Genomic DNA, 26,156 nt, shown 5'->3' on the forward strand with positions numbered 1-26,156 from the left:
TTACCCGAGATATGGCCTACAGTTGCGGTGTTATCAGCAAACTTATATATTGAGTTCTGTGGAAACTTGGGTACACAATCATGGGTGTACAGTGAGTACAGCAGGGGGATGAGTACACAGCCTTGTGGGGCACCGGTGCTCAGAGTGATTGTAGAGGAGAGATTGTCCCCTATTTTTACAGCCTGGGTCCTGTCTGTGAGGAAGTTGAAGATCCAGCTGCAGACCTGAGTTCTAAGACCCAGGTTCCGGAGCTTAGGAATCAGTTTATTTGGAATGATGGTACTAAAGGCATAGCTGTAGTCAATGAAAAGGAGCCTTACATATGTGTCTTTATTCTCCAGATGTTCTAAGGAGGAATTTAGGGCCAGAGAGATGGCATTTGCCGTTGATCTCTTGCTCCAGCAGGCGGATTGCAAAGTGTCAAGGTTGACCGGTAGGCTGTGGTTGATGTGTGCCATAACCAATCGCTCGAAGCACTTCATAACAATTGATGTCAGAGCCACAGGTCGATAGTCATTCAGGAATGCCACCTTGCTCTTCTTCGGCACCGTATTTATCGTTGCCTTCTTAAAGCACGAGGGGATTTTAGGCTGAAGAAAGGAGCAGTTGAAGATGTCAGCAAACACTCCAGCTAGTTCGCTTGCACAGGCCCGGAGAACCAGACCCGGGACACCATCTGTGTCTGTCGCCTTCCTTGGATTTATCTTTAGGAAGGCCCTTCTAACGCCTTTCTCGCTGGCGATGAATCTCGATGCTACCAGGTCTGGTTCATCGGGAGGGACTGGAACGCTCCTCTTCTGTTCGAGTCTTGAATAGAATACGTTAAGTTCGTCAGGAAGAGAAGCGCCACAGTTATTGGTATTCCCAGCCTTTTCCTTGCGCTCAGTGATCTCATTTAGACCTTGCCATAGTCTACCGGCATCCTTCTAGTTAGCCTGGGCTTCGAACTTGGCTCGATATTGATTCACCGCGCCCTTAATGGCTTTCCGGAGTTCACGCCTGGATTCCGTGTAGCAACTGGTATCCCTGGACCTAAAAGCTGCAGCTCTAGCCTTAAAAAGGGACTGGACCTCATAATTCATCAAAGATTCCGGGTTAGGGAATATCCGGATCGCCTTGAGAGATACGCAGTCCTCTGTGCATTGCCAGATAAAGTCCGTGACAGCTGAGGCATACTCATAGAGGTTAGATGCCGAGTCCTTGAATACTAAACAGTCCAGCGATTCAAAACAGTCACGGAGGAGCTTATCCGTTACCTCCGTTCAACGGGACACCACTTTTGACACCGTGACCTCCCGCTTCAGTGTCGGTTTGTAAGCCGGTACGAAGAGTACGGCCTGATGGTCCGATTTTCCGAAGTGAGGTCGTGGGACGGAACGGTAGGCATCCTTGACTGCTGTGTAGCAGTGGTCAAGTATATTCGGGCCTCTAGTGCGGCAGGAGACATGTTGGTAGAACTTTGGCATCGACTTTCTGAGGTTGGCCTGGTTAAAGTCCTCGGCTGTAATAAGCAAAGCCTCCGGATATCTGGTCTCAAGTTCATTGATGTTGGCATACAGTATGTTCAGAGCACACTCCACGTCCGCCTGGGGGTGAATGTAGACTGCTGTCAGTACGATCGAGGTGAATTCCCGTGGCAGGTAGTAGAGACGACACTTCACCGACAGGTGTTCCAGGTCCGGCCTGCAGGAGCTTGTCAGTGCCACTGTGTCCGAGCACCACGCAGTGTTGATCCGCAGGCAGACATCACCTCCCCTCGTCCTGCCCGAAGACGCTGTGGGGTCCATCCGATGGATCGAAAATCTCTCCAGTCGGATGGCAGAGTCGGGATTGACAGGGGAGAGACAGATCTCGGTGAAACAGAATACACAGCAGTTCTGCATCTCCCTGCAGTAGGTGAGTCTCCCTTTAAGATCATCCACCTTGTTTTCCATGGTGGGCATATAGACGCTGAAGCCCCTCAGCTTCAATCTGACCAGCGGCCCAGCTCTTTTCCCATGCTTCGTCGGTAAATAGTGCATCTTTCCAGGTTTCCATCGATGCAGTGTGTTGTTGGCAGCTCTTTGAGGTTGATGAACGCGTCTCGCGGGGATCGATTGGCGGGACGCGTCGACGGGCGCTCCGGGTTGGGCTGAGTAACGGGGGAGGCTTCGCTGCCACTTCCAGCTGCCGGGGCCCGGGCTGTCAATTGGGTCGGGTCTCGAAGCCGACACTTAATATCGGAGTGCCGGGCACCTGGCTGAAAAAAGTCCGTGACCTGATTCACCGTTGCCAAGGCCTCCGCTCCAGCCGAGCCTCGGGATCGATTTCCGAGGTCGGAGGCGGAGGCCTCACTTCCGGCAGCTGATGAAGTTCACCAACGGGACTTTACGGCGCTCGCTCCGGGGAAGCGTCTGGGACACCTTGAGGTCTCCGACGTCACTTTTGTATGATCGTCTACACCGGAGAGGTGCTGGTCGGAATGGGCTTCGTCCCCAAGCGCTGCGGCACGGTAGCAGGCCCCGGGTCTCCGGGAACGCGATGGGCCTCGAACCAGGCCTCGCTGGTTTTGTCCAGGTGCGGTACGGAGTTGAAGAAGCAATTCTGGTGCGGTGATCTTTCCAGCTTCGCCAGGGTGTTGTTGATCTTGCTAGATTTAGCAGATTGGAGGTTTAGAAGGGTTTCTCGGGTATAGGATAGTGTAGAGGGCAGTTTGCTCGGTAGAGCACGCGCACAGTCTCTAGATACCGGAGCCATATTCCATAGCTTGTAATTTTCTAGAAATCTATCAGTACTCGATTTCTTGAAACTTTCGTAAGCTTTGCTTTTCTTCTTAACTAGATTTTCTACACCCTTTGCGCACCACGTTTACTCTGCCACCTTTTCCCTGCTGAAATCGAACATACGTATGCAGAATGCCATGCAAATTCCCTCTGAACATTTACCACGTTTCTGCAGCGCCGAAATCTGCTCCCAATTTATGCTTCCGTTCCTGCTTACTAACATCCTATTTCACCCAACCCCAGTTACATGTTTTTTTTTCCAAATGAACTGTTCTTATCCCTCGCCAGCGCTATGGTAAATGAGAGAGAGCTGTGATCACTACCTCCTACACTCCTGACAATCTGGTTCAAATCCTCCCTAGCAAAATTAGCAAGCCTTCTTGCCAGGAAATTCTTCCTCCTCGGATTCACCTACAGCCTGTTCTCTTTGTTTAGTGCCCACCTGCCTCAGAAGAGGTCCCTCTGATCCAGAAATCTGAATCCCTCTCCCTGCTCAAATCCTTTAGCCACACATTTATTCCCCACTTCATTCTATTTCTGTACTCACGGTCGTGTGGCGCAGGCAGTAATAACCACATTATTATCCTTGAGTTCCTGATTTTCAGCTTCCTTCCTAACTCCCTGTACGTTGCTTTCATTACCTCCTCCCTTTTTCTACCTATGTCCTTGGTACCAATATGTACGAGGACCTCTGGCTGCTCATCTTCCCATTTTAGAAACATCACGAACCCTGGCACCTGGGAGGCAAACTACCATCTGTGATGCTTTTACCTCTCCCACAAAATCGCCTATTTGTCCCCCGAACTCTAGAGTCCCCTATTACTGCTCGCATCGTCTTCCGTTTCCGAACGTTCTGAGACACAGGGTTAGACTCAGTGCCAGGTAGGTTTCCACCACATCAGTACTCAAAATGGCGTATTTATAGTTACAAGGAATGACTAGAGTTCAGATTCTTTACAGTAGAGAGAATGCCTGGCAGGATGTTGGAATGCTCCTCGTGCAGGATGTGGGAAGTCAGAGAGACTTCCGGTGTCCCTGACAACGACACCTGCAAGAAGTGCATCCAGCTGCAGCTCCGGACAAACAGCGTTAGGGAACTGGAGCAGGAGCTGGATGATCTGCGGATCATTCGGGAGAATGAGGAGATTATAGATCGTAGCTACAGGGAGGTAGTTACGCCAAAGGAGCAGAGGACAGGAAATTGGGTCACTGTCAGGCGAGGGAACAGGAAAGGGCAGGCAGAGCAGGATTCCCCTGTGGCCATTCACCTTAACAACAAGTGTACTGCATTGGATACTGTTGGGGGGGATGACTTACCTGGGACTAGCTGCAGTAGCCGGATCTCTGGCACTGAATCTGGCTCTGCAGTGCAGAAGGGAGGGGGAGAAAGAGGAGAGCAGTAGTGATAGGGGACTCGATAGTTAGAGGTGCAGATAGAAGGTTCTATGGTCGTGACAGAGAATCCAGGATAGTTTGTTGCCTCCCAGGTGCCAAGGTCAAGGATGTCTCTGAATGATTGCATGACATTCTGAAGTGGGAGGGTGACCAGACAAATGTCGTGGTGCACATCGGTACCAATGACATAGCAAGGAAGAGTGAACAGGTCCTGGACAGTGAATATAGAGAGCTTGGTAGGAAGTTGAAAAGCAGGACCTCAAGGGTGGTAATCTCGGGATTGCTACCTGTGCTAGGTGCCAGTGAGGGTAGGAATGGGATGCTCTGGAGGAGGAACAAGTGGCTGAGGAACTGGTGTAGGGGGCAGCGTTTCAGATTTCAGGATCATTGGGACCTTTTCTGGGGCAGATGGGACCTGTACAAGAGAGACGGGTTACACTTGAACCACAGGGGGACAAATAACCTTTCAGGGAGGTTTGTTAGTGCTATTGGGGAGGCTTTAAACTAGATTTACAGGGGGATGGGAACCAGAGTGTCAGAACTGACAGTGTGGCTGGGGTGAAAATAAATGATGTTGAAGGTTTAAGCAAATCTGCTGATAGAAAGGTTGTGAGTGGTGGTAAAAATCTTCTGAGGTGTATATATTTCAATTGTAGGAGTATTGCGGGGAGGGCGGATGAGTTGAGGGCGTGGATTGACACGTGGAATTATGATGTTGTAGCAATTAGTGAAACTAAGCTACAGGAGGGGCAGGACTGGCAGCTTAATATTCCAGGGTTCCGATGTTTCAGATGTGATCGAGGCTGAAGAATGAAAGGTGGGGGAGTGGCATTGCTTGTTAGGGAAATTATTACAGCAGTGCTCAGGCAGGACAGATTAGAGGGCTTGTCTACTGAGTCCTTATGGGTGGAGCTGAGGAACAGGAAAGGTATAGCCACATTAGTGGGATTGTATTACAGACCACCCAATAGTCAACGAGACTTGGAAGAGCAAATCTGCAGAGAGATAGCAGGCAACCGCAGGAAACATAAAGTTGTGGTGGTAGGGGATTTTAATTTTCCATACATCGAGAGGGACTCACATACTGTCAGGGGTCTAGATGGTTTAGAGTTTGTAAAATGTGTTCAGGAAAGTTTTCTAAATCAATATATAGAGGGACCAACTAGAGGGGATGCAATATTGGATCCTGTTAGGTAACGAATTAGGGCAAGTGGCAGAAGACTGTGTAGGGGAGCACTTTAATTCCAGTGATCATAACACCATTAGTTTCAATTTGATCATGGACAAGGATAGATCTGGTCCTAGGGTTGAGGTTCTGAACTGGAAGAAGGCCAAATTTGAAGAAATGAGAAAGGATCTAAAAAGCGTGGATTGGGACAATGGATTGTTCTCTGGCAAAGATGTGATTGGTAGGTGGGAAGCCTTCAAAGGGGAAATTTTGAGAATGCAGAGTTTGTATGTTCCTGTCAGGATTAAAGACAAGTTGAATAGGAATAAGGCACCTTGGTTCTCAACGGATATTGCAACTCTGATAAAGAAGAAGAGGGAGTTGTATGAAATGTATAGGAAACAGGGGGTAAATCAGGTGCTTGAGGAGTATAAGAAGTGCAAGAAAATGCTTAAGAAAGAAATCAGGAGGGCTAAAAGAAGACATGAGGTTGCCTTGGCAGTCAAAGTGCAGGAGAATCCAAAGAGCTTTTACAAGTATATGAAGAGCAAAAGGATTGTAAGGGATAAAATTGGTCCTCTTGAAGATCAGGGTGGTCGGCTTTGTGCGGAACCAAAGGAAATGGGGGAGATCTTAAATAGTTTTTTTGCGTCTGTATTTACTAAGGAAGCTGGCATGAAATTTATGGAATTGAGAGAATCAAGTAGTGAGACCATGGAAAGTGTACAGTTTAAAAAGGAGGAAGTGCTTGCTGTCTTGAGAAAAATTAAAGTGGATAAATCCCCGGGACCTGACAGAGTGTTCCCTCGGACCTTGAAGGAGACTAGTGTTGAAATTGCGGGGGCCCTGGCAGAAATATTTAAAATGTCGCTGTCTACTGGTGAAGTGCCGAAGGATTGGAGAGTGGCTCATGTTGTTCCGTTGTTTAAAAAAGAATCGAAAGCAATCCGGTAAACCATAGGCCGGTGAGTTTAACGTCAGTAGTAGGTAAGTTATTGGAGGGAGTACTAAGAGACAGAATCTACAAGCATTTGGATAGACAGGGGCTTATTAGGGAGAGTCAACATGGCTTTGTGCGTGGTAGGTCATCTTTGACCAATCTGTTGGAGTTTTTCGAGCAGGTTACCAGGAAAGTGGATGAAGGGAAGGCAATGGATATTGTCTACATGGACTTCAGTAAGGCCTTTGACTGGGTCCCGCCTGGGAGGTTTGTTAGAAAAATTCAGTCGCTAGGTATACATGGAGAGGTGGTAAATTGGATTAGACATTGGCTCGATGGAAGAAGCCAGAGAGTGGTGGTAGAGAATTGCTTCTCCGAGTGGAGGCCTGTGACTAGTGGTGTGCCACAGGGATCAGTGCTGGGTCCATTGTTATTTGTCATCTATATCAATGATCTGGATGATAATGTGGTAAATTGGATCAGCAAGTTTGCTGATGATACAAAGACTGGAGGTGTAGTAGACAGTGAGGAAGGTTTTCAGAGCCTGCAGAGGGACTTGGACCAGCTGGAAAAATGGGCTGAAAAATGGCAGATGGAGTTTAATACTGAGAAGTGTGAGGTATTGCACGTTGGAAGGACAAACCAACGTAGAACATATAGGGTTAATGGTAAGGCACTGAGGAGTGCAGTGGAACAGAGGGATCTGGGAATACAGATACAAAATTCCCTAAAAGTGTCATCACAAGTAGATAGGGTCGTAAAGAGAGCTTTTGGTACATTGGCCTTTATTAATCGAAGTATTGGATATAAGTGCTGGAATGTTATGATGAGGTTGTATAAGGCATTGGTGAGGCCGAATCTGGAGTATTGTGTTCAGTTTTGGTCACCAAATTACAGGAAGGATATAAATAAGGTTGAAAGAGTGCAGAAAAGGTTTACAAGGATGTTGCCGGGACTTGAGAAACTCAGTTACAGAGAAAGGTTGAATAGGTTAGGACTTTATTCCCTGGAACGTAGAAGAATGAGGGGAGATTTGATAGAGGTATATAAAATTATGATGGGTATAGATAGAGTGAATGCAAGCAGGCTTTTTCCACTGAGGCAAGGGGGGAAAAGAAACAGAGGACATGGGTTAAGGGTGAGGGAGGAAAAGTTTAAGGGGAACATTAGGTGGGGCTTCTTCACACAGAGAGTGGTGGGAGTATGGAATGAGCTGCCAGACGAGGTGGTAAATGCGGGTTCTTTTGTAACATTTAAGAATAAATTGGACAGATGCATGGATGGGAGGTGTATGGAGGGATATGTTCCGTGTGCAGGTCAGTGGGACTAGGCAGAAAATGGTTCGGCACAGCCAAGAAGGGCCAAAAGGCCTGTTTCTGTGCTGTAGTTTCTATGGTTTCTATGGTTTCTAGAGTGGTTCTCCCCAGTACCGGACGCTCTCCCTTCCCTCTCTTCAACGAAAATACATGTCTGTATCCGGTGGCCCCGGTGCGATTACCTGCCTGTATATCCTGTGGATCTTTCCATCATTTTCTCTAACAAGCAGAAGGTCATTGAGCTGCAGCTCTAGTTCCCTAACTCGGACTCCAAGGAGCCCTTTCCAATGGCTCTGGCGCAGATGTGGCCATCAAAGAGGCTGGAAGGCTCCCAGATATCTCACGTATGACACTCAGAGCAGCAAACTGACGTTGGAGTCATACCCACTGTTCTTAAGTTAGCTAAAAAAAAAATACATGGAAGTGACTTATCTCCTTGCCTCGCCGAAACTCCGATGAGCCAGACCTGAAATGCTCTATCTCACGCTAATCCGACGGCCGCTCCGCTCGGCAGTGTCTTAATTTTATCCCAGAACTTTCTCAGTGGCCTTCCGCGATTATGTGCTACTGCGTCTGCGCATTTCGTCCAATCAAATCCACAGCTGAAAGAAACTCCATCTTTTTAAAATCGTCTCAGCTCCCTAGTGCGATGAAGAGCCAATGAGTCTGCACACTTCTCCGAATCGTTTTGACACTATCATATATTAGCCACTCTCTATACCTCAGCCTGTGTCAATGATGATATAAACCTTGGACAGCCCGAGGGACTGCTGCTCCTAAATTTTCCTCGGGGTTACTCACGAAGATTTCCCTATGAGAGGCAACAGCCACAAGGCAGTGGGGTCTTTGAGATCATAGTTTTCATTCTTCAAAATAAACTGGCAATCCCGGATGACTCTCCCCATCTGACCGGAGCGACTGGTTTCATGGCTTCAGTAGCCCGGCTCTGTTTGTAGAAGAGCTTCACTCCAAGTGAGGTAAGGCCCGGTAAGTTCCTTTAATAGATCTTGTTACCTTAACAGTAGGTAATGGGGGCAGCAGTTAGGGCAGTTGAGTGCTCCGTTTGCAGGATGGGGGAAGTCTGGGCGAGCACAATCGTCCCTGATAACTACACCTGCGAAAGGTGCTTCAGCTGCAGCTCCTGACAAACCGAGTTAGGGAACTGGAGCAGGAGCTGGATGAACTTCGGATCATTCGGGAGGCCGAGGCAGAAACGGAGAGGAGTAGCAGGGAGATAGACACCCCTAAGTGTCAGGAGACGGGTAGCTGGGTGACTGTCAGGAGAGGGAGGGGGAATAGACAGAACGATCAGAACACCCCTGTGGCCGATCCCACCAATAATAAGTACATCGTTTTGGATACTGTTGATGGGTACCACCAAGTTGCAGTGGTTGCGTCTTTGGCACCGAGATGGGATTCTCAACCCAGAAAGAAAGGAGGGAAAACAGGAGAGCAGTTGCGATAGGGGATTCGATGGCTAGGGAGACAGATAAGATGTTCTGTGGAAGAGATCGAGAATCCCGAATGGACTGTTGCCTCCCTCGTGCCAAGGTCTGTGATATCTTGGATCGAGTTCTCGGTATTCTCAAGAGGGAGGGTGAGCAGCCGGATGTCGTGGTCCATGTAGGGACCAATGACGTGGGTAGGAAGAGTGAGGAGGCCCTGAAAGGTGAGTTTAGAGATTTCGGCGCCAAGTTCCAAGGAGATGATCTCCAGGATAGCAATCTCAGGATTTCTACCAGTGTCATGTGCAGGCAGGTTTAGAAATGGTGAGATAGCGCAAATCAACACCTGGCTGAAGACATGGTGCAGGAGGGAAGGCTTCAGATTTGTAGATAATTGGGCAATTTTCCAAGCAAGGTGGGTCCAGTTCCGGCGGGACGGTCTACATCTGAACTGGAGGGGGACAAAGATTCTTGCAGGTAGGTTAGCTAGAGAGGCTCCGCTGGATTTAAAGTAGATACGAGGGTGGAGGAGAACCAAAGTGTCGGAACAGATATAGGGAAGGAGGAAGGCAAAGAAAATAGTAAAGTTGCTTGCACTGATAGTGATAAACAGAGAGTAAGAGTTGGGAAATTTCTGAAATGTATTTATTTTAATGCTGGGAGCATTATAAGAATGGTGGATTAGCTAAAGCATGAATTGATACCTGGAAGTATGGTGATATAGGTATCAGTAAGACATGGTTACAGGAGGGGTGTGATTGTCAACTAAATATTACTAGATTTAATTGCTTTAGATGTGATAGAATCGGATGGACAAGAGGGGGAGGAAATATTTCTCCTTACAGGAAATATTACAGCGGTGCTGTGGCAGAATAGATAAGAGGGTTCGTCTAGTGAGGCTATTTGGGTGGAATTGAGGAATGGAAAAGTTGTAGTAATTCTTATGTGGGTGTATTATAGACCACCAGATGGGGATTGACGGAGGTTTGTGTTGGGGAGCACTTCGGGTCCAGTGATCACAATGCCTTTAGTTTCAATATAATTATGGAGAGGGATAGGTCTGGACCCAGTGTTCTATATTTTATTGGAGAAAGGCTAACTTTGAGGAGATGCGAGAGGATTCAAAAGCAGTGGATTGGGTCAATTTGTTTTCAGGGAAGAATGTAATAGAGAAATGGAGGTCATTTAAGGGTGAAATTTTGAGAGTACAGAATCTTTATGTTCCTGTTAGGTTGAAAGGAAAGGCTAAACGTTTGAGAGATCCAAGCTTTTCAAGGGATATTGGAAACGTGGTTCGGGAAAGGAGAGACATCTACAATTGATATAGGCAGCATGGAGTAAATGAGCTGCTTGAGGAATGTAAAGAATGTACAAAGAATCTTAAGAAAGAAATTAGTATAGCTTAAAGAAGATATGAGTTTGCTTTGGCACGGAAGGGGAAAATAAATCCCAATGGTTTCTAACGTTATATTAACAGCAAATCGATAGTGAGGGATACAATTGGCCCCTTAAAGAATCAGAGTGGACAGCTATGTGCGGAGCCAAAGGAAATGGGGGAGATTCTGAACAAGTTCTTTTCTCGGTATTCACTAAGGAGAAGGATATTGAATGGTGTAAGATAAGGGAAACAGGTAGGGAAATTATGGATACTATGATGATTAAAGAAGAGGAAGTACTGGAGCTTTTAAGGAATATAAAGGTGGATAAGACTCCGGGTCCTGACAGGATATTTCCTGGGATCCTGAGCGAAGTTAGTTTGGAAGTATTAGGGGCTCTGACAGAAATATTTCAAATGTCATTAGAAACGGCGATGGCGCCGGAGGATTGGCATATTGTTCATGCTTTTCCATTGTTTAAAAAGGGTTCTAAGACTAAACCTAGCAATTATCGGCCTGTGAGTTTGAAGTCAGTGGTAAGTAAATAGATGAAAAGTATTCTTAGAGATGGTATGTATAATTATGTGGATTGACAGGGTCTGATTAGGAACAGTCAACATGGATTTGTACGTGGAAGGTCATGTTTGACAAATCTAATTGAATTTTTTGAAGAGGTTACGAGGAAAGTTGACGAGGGTAAAGCGCTCGATGTTGTCTGTATGGACCTCAGTAAGGCCTTTGCCAAGGTCCCACATGGAGGGTTGGTTAGGAATGTTCAATCGTTAGGTATTAATATTGAAGTAGTAAAATGGATTCAGCTGTAGCTGGCTGGGAGACGCCAGAGAGTAGTGGCGAATAGCTGTTTGTCAGATTGGAGGCCGGTGACTAGTGGTGTGCCTCAGGGATCTGTACTGTGTCCAATCTTGTTTGTCAGATACATTAATATTCTGGATGATGGAGTGGTAAATTGGATGAGTAAGTATGCAGATGATACTAAGATAGGTGGAGATGTAGATAATGAAGGAGGTTTTTTGAAGCTTACAAAGAGATTTAGGCCAGTTAGAAGAGTGGGCCAAAAGATGGCAGATGGAGTTTAATGCTGATAAATGTGAGGTGCTACATTTTCGGAGGCTAATCAAAATAGGATATACACGGTATATGGTAGGGCATTGAAAAATGCAGTAGAACAGAGGGAATTAGGAATAATGGCGCATAGTTCCCTGAATGTGGAATCCCATGTGTGTAGCGTGGTGAAGAAAGCTTTCGGTATGCTGGCCTTCCTAAATCAGAACACTGAGTATAGGAATTGCGATGTGATATTGAAATTGTACAAGGCATTGGTGACGCCACATTTGGAGTATTGTCTGCAGTTTTGGTCAACAATTTATAAGAAAGATGTCATCAAATTAGAGAGAGTATAGAGAAGATTTACTGGAATGTTAGTTGGGTTTCATGACCTAAGTTACAGATAGCGTTTGAACAAGTTGGGTATTTATCTTTGAAACGTGAACGTTTGAGGGGGGACTTAATAGATGTATTTAAAATTATGAGGGAGGTAGTTAGAGTTAACGTTGAGAGGCTTTTTCCGTTGACTGGGGGAGATTCAAACAAGTGGACGTGAGTTGAGTGTTAAACATAGAACATAGAACATAGAATAGTACAGCACAGTACAGGTCCTTCGGCCCACAATGCTGTGCCGACCCTCAAACCCTGCCTCCCATATAACCCCTACCTTAGATTCCTCCATATACCTGTCTAGTAGTCTCTTAAACTTCACTAGTGTATCTCCCTCCACCACTGACTCAGGCAGTGCATTCCATGCACCAACCACTCTCTGAGTAAAAACCCTTCCTCTAATATCCCCCTTGAACTTCCCACCCCTTACCTTAAAGCCATGTCCTCTTGTATTGAGCAGTGGTGCCCTGGGGAAGAAGCGCTGGCTATCCACTCTATCTATTCCTCTTATTATCTTGTACAACTCTATCATGTCTCCTCTCATCTTCCTTCTCTCCAAAGAGTAAAGCCCTAGCTACCTTAATCTCTGATCATGATGCATACTTTCCAAACCAGGCAGCATCCTGATAAATCTCCTCTGTACCCTTTCCAATGCCTCCACATCCTTCCTAAAGTGAGGTGACCAGAACTGGACACAATGTTCCAAGTGTGGCCTGACCAGAGTTTTATAGAGCTGCATCATTACATCGCGACTCTTAAACTCTATCCCTCGACTTATGAAAGCTAACACCCCGTAAGCTTTCTTAACTACCCTATGCACCTGTGAGGCAACTTTCAGGGATCTGCGGACATGTACCCCGAGATCCCTCTGCTCCTCCACACTGCCAAGTATCCTGCCATTTACTTTCTACTCTGCCTTGGAGTTTGTCCTTCCAAAGTGTACCACCTCACACTTCTCCGCGTTGAACTCCATCAACCACTTCTCAGCCCAGTTCCGCATCCTATCAATGTCTCTCTGCAATCTTTGACAATCCTCTACACTATCTACAACACCACCAACCTTTGTGTCGTCTGCAAACTTGCCAACCCACCCTTCTACCCCAACATCCAGGTCGTTAATAAAAATCACGAAAAGTAGAGGTCCCAGAACAGATCCTTGTGGGACACCACTAGTCACAATTCTCCAATCTGAATGTACTCCCTCCACCACCACCCTCTGCCTTCTGCAGGCAAGCCAATTCTGAATCCACCTGGCCAAACCTCCCTGGATCACATGCCTTCTAACTTTCTGAATAGGCCTACCGTGTGGAACCTTGTCAAATGCCTTACTGAAATCTATATAGATCACAGCCACTGCACTATCCTCCTCTATATGCCTGGTCACCTCCTCAAAGAACTCTATCAGGCTCGTTAGACACTATCTGCCCTTCACAAAGCCATGCTGACTGTCCCTGATCAGACCATGATTATCTAAATGCCTCTCGATCCTATCTCTAAGAATCTTTTCCAACAGCTTTCCCACCACAGACGTATGGCTCACTGGTCTATAATTACCCGGACTATCCCTACTACCTTTTTTGAACAAAGGAACAACATTCGCCTCCCTCCAGTCCTCCGGTACCATTCCCGTGGACAACGAGGACATAAAGATTCCAGCCAGAGGCTCAGAAATCTCTTCTCTCACCTCGTGGAGCAGCCTGGGGAATATTCCGTTAGGCCCCGGGGACTTATCTGTCCTATTATATTTTAACAACTCCAACACCTCCTCTCCCTTAATATCAGCATGCTCCAGAACATCAATCTCATTCATATTGTCCTCATCATCATCAAGTTCCCTCTCATTGGTGAATATCGAAGAGAAGTATTCATTGAGGACCTCGCTCCCACAGCCTCCAGGCACATCTTCCCACCTTTATCTCTAATCGGTCCTACCCGTCTTCCTTTTTTTCTTCACATAATTGAAGAATGCCTTGGGATTTTCCTTTACCCTACTCGCAAGAGATCTCTAAACATCGGCCACATGTCCATAGTACACCTCCCTGCAAAAACATCATCCCAATTGACACCCGCAAATTCTAGCCTTATAGCCTTATAGCCTTCCTGCCTTTCCCCAATTTTAAATTTTCCTGTCCTCTTTGATTCTATCCTTTTCCATGATAATTATAAAGGCCAGGGAGCGGGGGTCACTGTCCCCCAGATGCTCACCCACTGAGAGATCTGTGACCTGACCCGGTTCATTACCTAGTATTAGATCTAGTATCGCATTCCCCCGGTCGATCTGTCCACATACTGTGACAGGAATCCATCCTGGACACAGATAACAAATTCTGCCCCATCTAAACCCTTGGAACTAATCAGGTGCCAATCAACATTAGGCAAATTAAAGTCACCAATGATAACAACCCTGTTATTTTTTCACCTTTCCAAAATCTGCCTCCCAATCTGCTCCTACGTATCTCTGCTGCTACCAGGGGTCTATAGAATACCCCCACTAGAGTAACTGCTCCCTTCCTGTTCCTGACTTCCACCCATATTGACACAAAAGAGGATCCTGCTATATTACCCACCCTTTCTGTAGCTGTAATAGTATCCCAGTCCTCCTCCCCCTTTTCCACCCTATCTATCCCTTTTAAAGCAGTGAAAACCATGAATATTGAGAATCTATTCTTGCTCTGGTGCCAGCCAAGTCTCTGTAATGTCCACTACATCATAATTCCATGTATGTACCCAAGCTTTCAGTTCATCACCTTTGTTCCTGATGCTTCTTGCATTGAGGTACACACATTTCAGCCCTTCTACCTTACTGTCTTTACAACGTTGATTCTGCTTCTCTTTCCTCAAAGCCTCTCTGTATGTTAGATCTGGCTTTACTCCATGCACTTCTTTCACTGCTCTAGCGCTCTGGGTCCCATCCCCCTCGCAAATTAGTTTAAACCCTCCCGAACCATGCTCGCAAACCTACCTACAAGGATATTGCTCCCCCTCGAGTTCAGGTGCAACCCATCCAATCTGTACAGGCCCCACCTTCCCCAGAAATGACCCCAATGATCTAAAAATCTAAAACCCTGCTCCCTGCACCAACTCCTCAGCCACGCATTCAACTGCCATCTCCTCCAATTCTTACCATCTCTGTCACGTAGCACTGGTAGCAATCCTGAGAACGTCACCCTTGAGGTACTGATCTTCAGCCTTCTGCCTAATTCCCGAAACTCACACTTCATGACCTCATCTCTCTTCCTGCCTATGTCGTTGGTCCCAACATGTATCACGACTTCTGATCGCTTACCCTCTCGTACCAGGATGTCGTGCACCCGGTCAGAGACATCCCGGATCCTGGCGCCCGGGAGGCAACAAACCATGCGGGTGTCCTTCTCACGTCCACAAAATCTCCTGTCTGCTCTCCTGACTATAGAGTCTCCAATGACGACAGCTCTCCTCTTCTCCATCCCACTCTTCTGCACCACAGGGTCAGACTCAGTGCCTGAGGCCCTGCCACAGTGGTTCACACCTGGTCTATCGTCCCCGCCAACAGTATCGAGGACGGTAAACTTAATATTCAGGGGAATGGCTGCAGGGGTGCTCTGCAGTACCTGTCTGCTCACCTTCGCTTTCCCCCCTCTGACTGTCACCCAACGACCTGCTTCCGACAGCCCAGGTGTGACTACCTCCCTGTAGCTCTCATCTATGACTGCCTCATTCTCCCTTATGAGTCGAAGGTCATCCAGCTGCTGCTCCAGATTCCTTACACGGTCTTCCAGATCGCCCAGTTGTATGCACTTCTGGCAGATGTGACTCTGCGGGAGAGAGGCGTTCCCCCAAGACTGCCACATCTCACATGAGAGGCACATCACCGTCTCAGGGGACATTGTAAAAACTAACTGCGAGCTAGATTGTCCTCCTCCTCTTCTCCTCGAAGCCTCTCGAGTCAAAGCCTCAAAGCGCCACTCCTTCACTGGCCCACTCACGCACTGGCCGCTTCGCCTGAGCTATCCCTCTATTTATCTGTCTGAGCTTTTCAAAATGTTTGGTCACCTGACCTCGACTGCCCAATCAGCTGCTTTCTACTGAGTCTCAGCTTATTCAAATCTTGATTGTATAATTCACGGCTTACTGCTGATCTATTCAAATCCTGATTGATTTGATTGCACAGACCAACTGCCAAAGCTGCCAGAATCTATCGAGTCAAAGCCTCAAAGCTCCACTCCTTCACTGGCCCACTCACGCTCTGGCCGCTTTCCACTGGCCAAAGGTTTAGGTGTAACATGAGGGGGAACTTCTTTACTCAGTGAGTGCTGGCTGTGTGAATGAGCTTCCAGCAGTTGTGGTTGAGACAGGTTCAAAGTGGTCATTTAAATTTAAACTGGACAGCAAATGGGCACGAAAGGGATGGAAGGTTATAGGCTGAGCGTAGGCCGGTGGGACGTGGTGAGAGTAGAGTTTGGCACAGACTAAAAGGGCCGAGATGGCCTGTTTCCGTGCTGTAATTGTTACATGGTTATATGGTTATATGGTTTAAAAACGTGTCGAGGTATGCAGAAATGAGTTCGGTGGGGCATAAGCTTGATGAGACAATGGGTCTACCTGGAGAGGCAGATTTTTGGATCTTGAGTAGGAGGTAGAAACGGGAAGTGTGGAGTGTGGAAGTATAAGATTGGTAGCAGTGGGTAGGAGATGCCCTGAACGGATCAAGTTGGTGATGATGTAGGAGACAATGGCCTGGTGCTCCTTAGTGGGGTCATGATCGAAGGATAAACAAGAGGAGGTATCCACGAGTTGTCGCTGTGCCTCGGCAAGGTAGTGGTCAGTACGCCAGTCTTCAACAGCACCCCACTTATTGGCGGGTTTTACAGTAAGGTCATACCATGCTAGGAATAGGGTTTCCCTTGCGCTCATCTACCACCCCACCAGCATCCGGGTCCAACATATAATTCTCCGTAACTTCCGCCACTTCCAACGGGATCTCACCAGTAAGCACATCTTCCCCCCCACCCACCTCTGCTTTCCACAGGGATCGCTCCCTAACGACTCCCTTGTCCATTCATCCCCCTCCCCCACCCCATCCCTTCCTACTGATCTCCCTCCCGGCACTTATCCTTGTAAGTGGAACAAGTGCTACACATACCCTTACACTTCTTCCCTCAACACCATTCAGGGCCCCAGACAGTCCTTCCAGGTGAGGCGACACTTCGCCTGTGAGTCGGCCGGGGTAATTTAATGCGTCCGGTGCTCCTGATGCGGCGAGACCCGACTCAGGCTGGGAGACTGTTTCGCTAAACACCTACGTTCCGTCCGCCAGAGAAAGGAGGATCACCCACTGGCCACACATTTTAATTCCACGTCCCATTCCTATTCTGATATATGTATTCACGGCCTCCTCTACTGTCAAGATGAAGCCACAGTCAGGTTGGAGGAATGACACCTTATACTCCGTCTGGGTAGCCTCCAACCTGATGGCATGAACATTGACTTCTCTAACTTCCGTTAATGCCCCACCTCCCCTTCGTACCCCATCCGTTCCTTATTTATTTAGCATTATTATATATATATTTTTTTCTGTCTCCTTTTTCTCCCTCTGTCCCTGTAACTATACACCTTACCCACCCTCTGGTCTTTCCCCCTCCCTTTTCTTTCTCTCTCGGCTTCCCGTTCCATGATCCTCTCATATCCCTTTTGCCAATCAACTTTCCAGCTCTTAGCTCCATCACTCCCCCTCCTGTCTTCTCCTATCATTACGGATCTCCCCTCCCCCTCCCACTTTCCAATCTCTTGCTATCCCTTCTTTCAGATAGTCCTGACTAAGGGTCTCGGCCCGAAACGTCGACTGTGCATCTTCCTAGAGATGCTGTCTGGCCTGCTGCGTTAACCAGCAATTTTTACGTGTGTGCCTTCAACATTCAGTCAGTTTCAATGAGATACCCACCCCGCGAACATCTAAATTCCAGTGAGTATAGGCCCAAAACTGCCAAACGCTCCTCATATGTTAACCGTTTCATTCCCGAAAACAGCATCGTGGAACTCCTCTGGACACTCTCCAATGACAACACATCCTTTCAGAGATACGGAGCTCGAAGCTGCTGATAATACTCCTTCAGTGTCTTATGAAGACTCAGCCTTATCTTCTTGCTTTTATATTCTATGCCTAATGAAATAAATACCAACATTACATATTTTTTCTTTATCACAGACTCAACCTCTAAATGAACATTCTGGGAGTTTTGCACGTGGACCCCTGCCCCTCTGCACCTCTGATGTTTCAACCTTCTACCTATTTAGATGATAGTCCGCACTATTGCACCTTGCTTTTCCAAAATGCTTTATCATATATTTCCCAACACTGGATTCCACCTGCTCCCTCTTTGCCCATTCTTCCAATTTGTCCAGGAACGCGCTTACGGAGAGCTTGAATGCACAGGATAAAATAAGTCAATAGCAGCATGGTTTACTGAGCGGCAAATTTTGCCTGCGAAATGTATTGGAATTCTCTGGGAAAATAAGAATTAAGAGAGAGAAATCAGTGGATGTTGCTTCTTTGGATTTTCAGAACACCTTTGACAACTTGCCGCACATATGGCTGTTGTATTGAAAGAAAAATGCTGGCTAGACGATTGACTGATTGGCAGGGGCAACGAGTATAAACAAAGGTCTCCATTGCTGCTTGGCTGTCGGTCTGCATTGGTGTTCAGCTGGGCTCAGGTTTGGGACAGCTACTTTATACGTTACATAGGAATGATCTGGTTGCCGGAATTGATGACTTTGTGACCAAGGTTAAAGTTGACACTAAGACAGGTGGAAGGGTAAGTTGTGCTGAGGAAGCAGGGAGTCCAGAAAAGGACTTAGGTTGGGAGAAGTGAAAAGAACAGACACATTGAATATGGTGCATGAAGGCATGGCCATGCATTTTGGTGGAAAGAATAAAATCGTAGACTGTTTTCAAAATGGGGTGAAAATACAAAAATTAGAGGTGCAAAGGGATTTTCCTGAACGTTAAGTTGTAGCTTGAGTCGGTGGTAAAGAAGGCAAAGACAATGTTCGCAGTTATTTGGAGAGGGTTAGACTGTAGGATGTAAACTGAGGTGTTTGAAAGTATTGATCAGAACACACGCAGTATCGTGAGTCGCTTAGGCCACTTTATCTGGAAAAGTTGTGTTGTCATTAGGGAAAATGTAGAAGACGTTCGCACATTGGAATCTGAGAATGAAAGAGTTAACATACAATGAAAGTTCAATGGTTCTGGATCTGTACTGGGAATGCCTCCTGTAGTGGGTGAATATAGAACCAGAAGGCACAGCCGCAGCCGCAGACTTGAGGGAGGTGCATTTAAATAAGAGATGAGAAGTAAACTTTCGCCAAGAAGTCGTGAATCTGTTCCACGGGCGGCCGTTCGGCTGGACGGTCTGTTACCAAGCAGTTTCTGTAAAGTTATCTAACTCTTTCTCTCATCCATTGTCTTGGAAAGAGACCATACAAACCACGAGAGGACGTACAGACTCGTTACAGATGATATCGGAACTGAACCCCAAACTCTGACTTTCTGAGTATTTGATAGTTTCCTTTAACTTTTAGATGAGATTAGATTAGATCAGATTCAACTTTATTGTCATTATGCCGAGTACAGATACAAAGCCAATTAAATGCAGTTGGCATCGGACCAGAAATACAAAGAATAACGTTAATTACCAAATAACTGCGAATAAAAAGTAACTGCTACAGCACACAAAAATAAGAGTACTGAGAGAGTACAATATGGATACAATACTACTTAGCGCCGTGATGTGAGGTTCAGCAGGGTTACAGCGTCAGGGAAGAAGCTCTTCCTGTGCTTGTTGGTGCAGCAGCGGAGGTACCTGCAGCGCATTTAACCCCACGAGCTTCAAGATCGCCACCATCGTGCCAGTGCTGAAGCATTCCACTGCCACGAGCCTGAATGACTTCCGTCCACTTGTAATCACCCCCAACATTGCAAAGTGCTTTGAGAGACTGGTTCCATCATATCTGATATCCTGTCTTCCCACTATCCTGGACCCCCATCAGTGTGCCTACCGCACCAACAGGTCAACAAAGGATGTCATCTCCACGGCACTTCACCCTGCCCTGACCCACCTGGACAGCCCCAACTCTTACGTCAGAATGCTGTTCATTGACATTAGTTCGGCATTCAATAATGCGATTCCCTCCAAGCTGATCGCAAAACTTCGCCAGCTTGGTATCAGCTCATCCCTCTGCAATTGGACCTTGGACTTTCTGACTAACATACGCTAATCAGTTAAGTTAGACAACCTCTCCTCCTCCACTGTCACCCTGAAAATCGCCGTGCCTCAAGCCTGTGTGCTGAGCCCTCTTCTGCACTCCCTTTTCAACTATGACTGCGTTCCTTTACATGATTCTAACTCCATAAACAAGTTCGCAGACGACACGACGGTGGTTGGCCTGATCAGAGGGTATGACGAGACGGCCAACAAGGACGAGGTCAAGCACGTGGCCGGCTGGTGTGCTGATAAAAATCTGGTTCATAACACCCAGAAGACTTAGGGGACCGTTGTGGACTTCAGGCATGCTAGGAGCCACACTCACGTCCTCATCTACATCAACGGAGTTGCAGTAGAGCGTGTATCAAGCTTCAGATTCCTTGATGTCCACATTTCCGAGGATCTCACCTGGTCCCTGAACTGCTCCATCCTGATCAAAATGGAACAACAGCGCCTTTATTTCCTGCGGAGCATCAAGAAAGCTCACCTCTGTCCCAAAATACTGGCGGACATTTACCACTGTACTATTCAGAGCATACTCACCCACTGATTCTCAGTGTGGTATGCCAATTTTACCGTATCGGACCTCAAAGCACTCCAGTGTGTGGTAAAAACTACCCAGCGGATTATCGGCACCAAATTGACCCTATTGAGAACATCTACAATAAACGCTGTCTGGGCAGGGTGAAAAGCATTATCAAGGATACATCTCACCCTAAGCATGGACTTTTTACTCTCCTCCCATCTGATGTTTTCTTTTCAGCAGAATTAAAAAGGGGGAAAATGTAGGACTGAAGTTGCTGTATTTAAAAACGTGCAGGATTCGGAAGAAGATGGTCGAACTCATTGGTTCACACCACGGATTCGGTAGCGCAATAGATATGGTCATTGCGGATGCGTATTTTCACGTGTCAGGTAATTATTATCGAATAGTGATAGTATTTAACACCGTACTTGTCGAGTCTTGGACAGAGCATAGCAACGCTTCGCTGCCTGTTTGCGTTCAGCCTTCCCTGAGAAATTGGACTCATGAGTCAACTGACTTTGAAGACGAGCGGAATTCGTTTAATGATTAGAGTTTCTTTTCAGCTATAGTATGGGTTTCGTATCGCATTTGAGAGTTTTAGTTTACGTCCCTATTTGGCCTAGCGTTTATTGTTTATTTTCCATTTAACACTGTTCGCTATAAAGTTTGTGAACTATGGACTTGCTTCAGTGTCTCTCACTCCGCACTTGGGCCATATCCGAACCTGGTAACAGATAGCACATTAGAGATCGGTCTGCATGACGCTGTGTGCATCACTGAGTCGTGCTGAAAGAATGCCATCGTTGGGAGCTTAGCATTAAAGGGTATACATTGTATCGAAAGGACTGACAGGGGGCATAGTCGGTAGTGTGGCTCTGTTGATAAAAGATGGAATTACATCTTCAGAAAGAGGTGACAGAGTAAGAAAATGTGAATCTTTGTCGATGGAGTTTAAATCTTCAAGTCTAAAAAATCCATTATGGGACTCATATACAGGCCAGCAAATGGTAGGCAAGATTGAGATTGCAAAGGGAGCTGCAAAATGCATGTAATAAGGTAATGTCACAATTGTGACTTGGGACTTCACTATACAAGGAGATAGGGAAAATCCGGTTGGCATCGGAATGCAAGAGAGGAAATTTATTGAATGCCGACAAGATGGCTTTTTAGAGCAGCTGGTGCTTCAGCCTATCAGAGGAAAGGGCATCTTAGATATTAACGTAAATGAACCCTGAGGATGCAGTGATCACAGTATTATTGAATTCAAACTGCGATTTGAGAGGGAGACGCATACGTCACATGTATCGATATCAACATTGAATAAAGAGAATTACAGCTGCTAGAGAGAGGAGCTTGCCGAGGAAAGGGTATATAAACGAGAAAAAACCCAACGGGAAATTGGATGATTGGGAAGTTTTTAAAATCGAACAAAAGGCAGATGAAACTACGACGGGAAAAGAAAAAAACATGAGGGCAAGCTTGCCAATAATCTAAAGATGAAAGTAAAAGTTTTATCAGTTATATAAAGATATAAAGAGAGGAGAGAGTTGATACTGGGTCACTGGAAAATAAAAACATAGAAAAGTAGAAATCTACAGCACATTACAGGAGCTTAGGCCTACAAAGCTGTGCCGAACATGTCCTGACCTTAGAAATTACCTACGGTTACCCAAAGCCCTTCTAAACTCCATGTACCTATCCAGGAGTCTCTTAAAAAGTCCCTTTCCGATCCGCCTCCACCACCGTCGCCGTCAGCCCATTCCACGCACTCCACACTCTCTGCGTAAAAAGCATACCACTGACATCTCCTCTGTACCTACTTCCAAGCACCTTGAAACGGTGCCCTCTTGTGCTAGTCATCCCAGCCCTGGTGAAAAAGACTGTGACTATTCACATGATCAATACCTCTCATCAGCTTGTACAGCCCTATGAGTTCACCTCTCATCCTCCGCCTCTGACAGGAGAAAAGGCAGAGATCACTCAACCTATGCTAATAAGGCGTGCTCTCCAATCCAGGCACCATCCCTGTAAATCTCTTCTGCACACGTTCTATGGTTTCTACATCCTTTTTGTGGTAAGGCGACGAGAACTGAGCACAGTACTCCAAGTGGAATCTGACCAGGATCCTACATAGCTGCAACATTACCTCTCGGCTCTTAAACTGAATCCCACGATTGATGAAGGCCAATGGACCGTATGCTCCTTAACCACAGAGTCAACCTGTTCAGCAGCGTTGAGTGTGCTATAGACTCTGACCTCATGATCCCTCTTATCCTCCACACTGCCAAGATGAGCCACCTCACACTTATCTGGGTTGAACTCTACCTGACACTTCCTGTCAATGTCTCGCTGTAACATCTGACAGCTCTCCACACTATCCACAGCACCCTCAACCACTGCGTCATCAGCAAATATACTAACCCATCCCTCCACTTCCTCATCAAGGTCATGTATAAAAATCATGACGAGTAGGTTTCGCAGAACAGATCCCTGAGGCACACCACTGGTCACCGACCTCCATGCAGAATATGACCCGTCTAGAGCCACTCTTTGCCTTCTGTAGGGAAGTCAGTTTTGGATCCACAAAGCAAGGTCCCCTTGGATTCCATGCCTCCTTACTTTTCAATAAACCTCATCAAATGCCTTCCTGAAATCCATATGCACTGCATCTATTGCTGTACCTTCATGAATGTATTTTGTCACATTCTCTACAAATTCAATCAGGGTCGTAAGGCACGACATGCCTTTGACAAAGCCATGCTGACTATTCCTAATCATATTATGCCTCTCCAATTGTTCATAAATCCTGCCTCTCAGGATCTTCTCCATCGACCTACCAACCACTGAAATAAAACTCAATGGTCTATAATTTCCTGGGCTATCTCTACACCCTTTCTTGAATAAGGGAACAACATCAGCAAAACTTCAATCCTCCGGAACCTCTCCCGTCCCCATTGATGATGTAAAGATCATCGCCAGAATCTTGGCAATATCTTCCTTTCGCTCTCAGAGTAGCTTTGTGTACATCTCGTCCAGTGCCGGTGACTTATCCAACTTGATTCTTTCCAAAAGCTCCTGCATCTCTTCTTCCTTAATATCTGCATGCTCAAGCTTTTCAGTCCGCTATACGTCATCTCTAAAATCGCCAAGGTACTTCTCCGTAATGAATACTGAAACAAAGTATTCATTAAGTACCTCTGCTATCTCCTCAGGTTCCATGTTCCACTGCCTCACTTGATTGGTCCTACTGTCTCACGTCGTATCCTCTTGCTCTTAACGCACTTGTAGAATGCCTTGGGGTTTTACCTAACCATGTCGGCCAAGGCCTTCTCATGGCCCCATCTGGCTCTGTCATGGTTCCGGCCATCCCTCCCTTTTCCTCGTGTCGCCCAGGCTGCTTGATGCGGCGCACCTGAAACTCATTAAACCTGCAGCATAAGTATCCCAGCTTTTCATCCACTCATCGCCAGACCGTTGCTTCAGCCAGTGTGGTTGTTCACTTTCGATACCGCTTAGAATTGTTTATTCCAAATTTTGTTTCCGCGCTGTTGTTTGTCTGTGTCAACTCTGTCCCTCAGTCTTAACAGGATCATCTGCCTTTCCGTTCTTCCTCCTGCCTGCCGTTCTCATCAAGCCTCGCTCACTCCCCTGCCTTCCCAGCAACCATTAATAAACACTCTGCAGATTACTCTACTTCCGTGTCAGCGTTCTGCGTTTGGGTTCACCCGCTCTTCGCAGCAGGCTCTCCTAATTTCATTCATTAGCTCCTTCCTGATAGCCTTCTAATCTTCTAGATCTCTATCATTACCTAGCTCTCTGAACTTTTCCTGAGCTTTTCTTCTTGACTAGATTTACAACAGCCTTTGTACACCGTAGTTCCTGTACCTTACCATCTTTCCCTGTCGCATTGGAATGCGCCTATGCAGAACTCCCCTCAAATATTCCCTGAACATTTGCCACATTACTCCCGTGCATTTCCCTGCGAAAATCTGTTTCCAATTTATGGTTCCAAGTCCTTGTCTGTTAGCCTCATATTTCTTCTTACACAACTTAAACGTCTTCCTAACTTGTCTGTTCCTATCGCCCTCCAATGCTATGGTAAAGGAGATTAGATTCGATTATTAGATTAAGAGGACATGCAGAACTATTTTATTGTCATTTAGTAATGCATGCATTAAGAAATGATACAATGTTCCTCCAGAATGATATCACAGAAAACAAAAGAAGCCAAGTCTAAAAAGACTGACAAAAGCCACTTAGTTATAACATATAGTAACAACAGTATAAAACAGTCCCTTAATTTGATAGAGACAGACCATGGGCACGGAGGAAAAAAAAAAGGTCTCAAAGTCTCTCGAAATGCCCATCATCTCACGCAGACGGTAGAATGAAGAGGAACTCTCTTCCTGCCATAAACTTCCAGCACGGCTAACTTGCCGATGCAGCACCCTGGAAGCACCCGTCCACAGCCGAATCTTGAGTCCGTCCGAAAACTTCGAGCCTCCGACCGGCCCCCAGACACCGAGCATCGAGCACCATCTCTGACGAGCGCTTCGACCCCGGCCCTGGCAACAGAAAACAGGCAAAGCCGAGGATTTGTGGCCTTGCCCTCCGGAGATTCTCGATCGCACAGTAGCAACGGCAGCGAAGCAGGCATTTCAGAAGTTTCTCCAAATGTTTCTCCGTGCTTCTCACGTCGGACTACATCAAATCAGAATTGTGCATGGCCTCTACTTACAAATACGACATCCTTTCGGAGCGGCCGCGCGCGCTGCGTCGCGCCGCAATTTTCTTCTCCCCTCCCCCTTGAGATTGAGATCACTATCTCGAATATGCTCTCCCACTGGAAGTTCTGACACCTGACCAGGTTGAATTCCCAATACTAGATCAACTACAACCTCTACTCTTGTAGGCTTATCTATATACTATGTCAAGAAACCTTCCTGAACACACCTAACAACTCATCCAAACACCTCGCCCTAGCAAGATGCCAATCGATATTTGGGAAATTAAAATCTTCCACCACAACAACCCTGTATTATAATACCTTCCCAGAATCTGTCTCCCAACCTGCTCCTCGATGACCTTGTTACTATTGGGTGGTCTATAGAAAACACATAGTGGAGTTATTGACGCCTTCCTGTTCCTAACTTCCATCCTCAGGCACTCCGTAGACTCCATGACTTCCTCCTTTTCTGTAATCGTGACACTATCTCTAATCAACAGTGCCACGCCCCCATATCTTTTGCCTCCCTCCCTGTCCTTTGTGAAACATCTAAATGATGCTGATGAGGTAGTAATGGGGGACAAACAACTTGAAGATGAACGTAATGAGTACTTTTCATTAGTTTTCACTGTGGAAGACACTAGCATGTGCCAGAGGTCCCAGAGTGTCAGGGGCAGAGGTGAGTGCCATTGCAAATACAAAGGAGAAAGACCTTGGCAAAATGAAAGGTCTGAAGGTGAATCAGTCACCTGTGCCAGATGGAATGCATCCCAGAGACCTGAGAGATGATGCAGAAGAAAT

The 26,156-nt window shown here is 46.5% G+C and overlaps 1 protein-coding gene across 1 annotated transcript in view; it reads right to left on the minus strand.

Moving 5' to 3' along the window:
- Window positions 1-2,330: 2,330 nt before the first annotated feature.
- The window catches only part of LOC140196962 (scavenger receptor cysteine-rich domain-containing group B protein-like), a 117,744-nt gene continuing 93,918 nt past the window's right edge, over window positions 2,331-26,156 (minus strand). The window contains exon 14 of the mRNA XM_072256899.1: window positions 2,331-2,542. Coding sequence (XP_072113000.1) covers window positions 2,331-2,542 — 212 coding nt within the window. The remainder of the gene's footprint in view (window positions 2,543-26,156) is intronic.

The sequence above is a fragment of the Mobula birostris genome, chromosome 4, assembly GCF_030028105.1.
Source record: "Mobula birostris isolate sMobBir1 chromosome 4, sMobBir1.hap1, whole genome shotgun sequence".
In the NCBI taxonomy this organism is placed as follows: Eukaryota; Metazoa; Chordata; class Chondrichthyes; order Myliobatiformes; family Myliobatidae; genus Mobula; species Mobula birostris.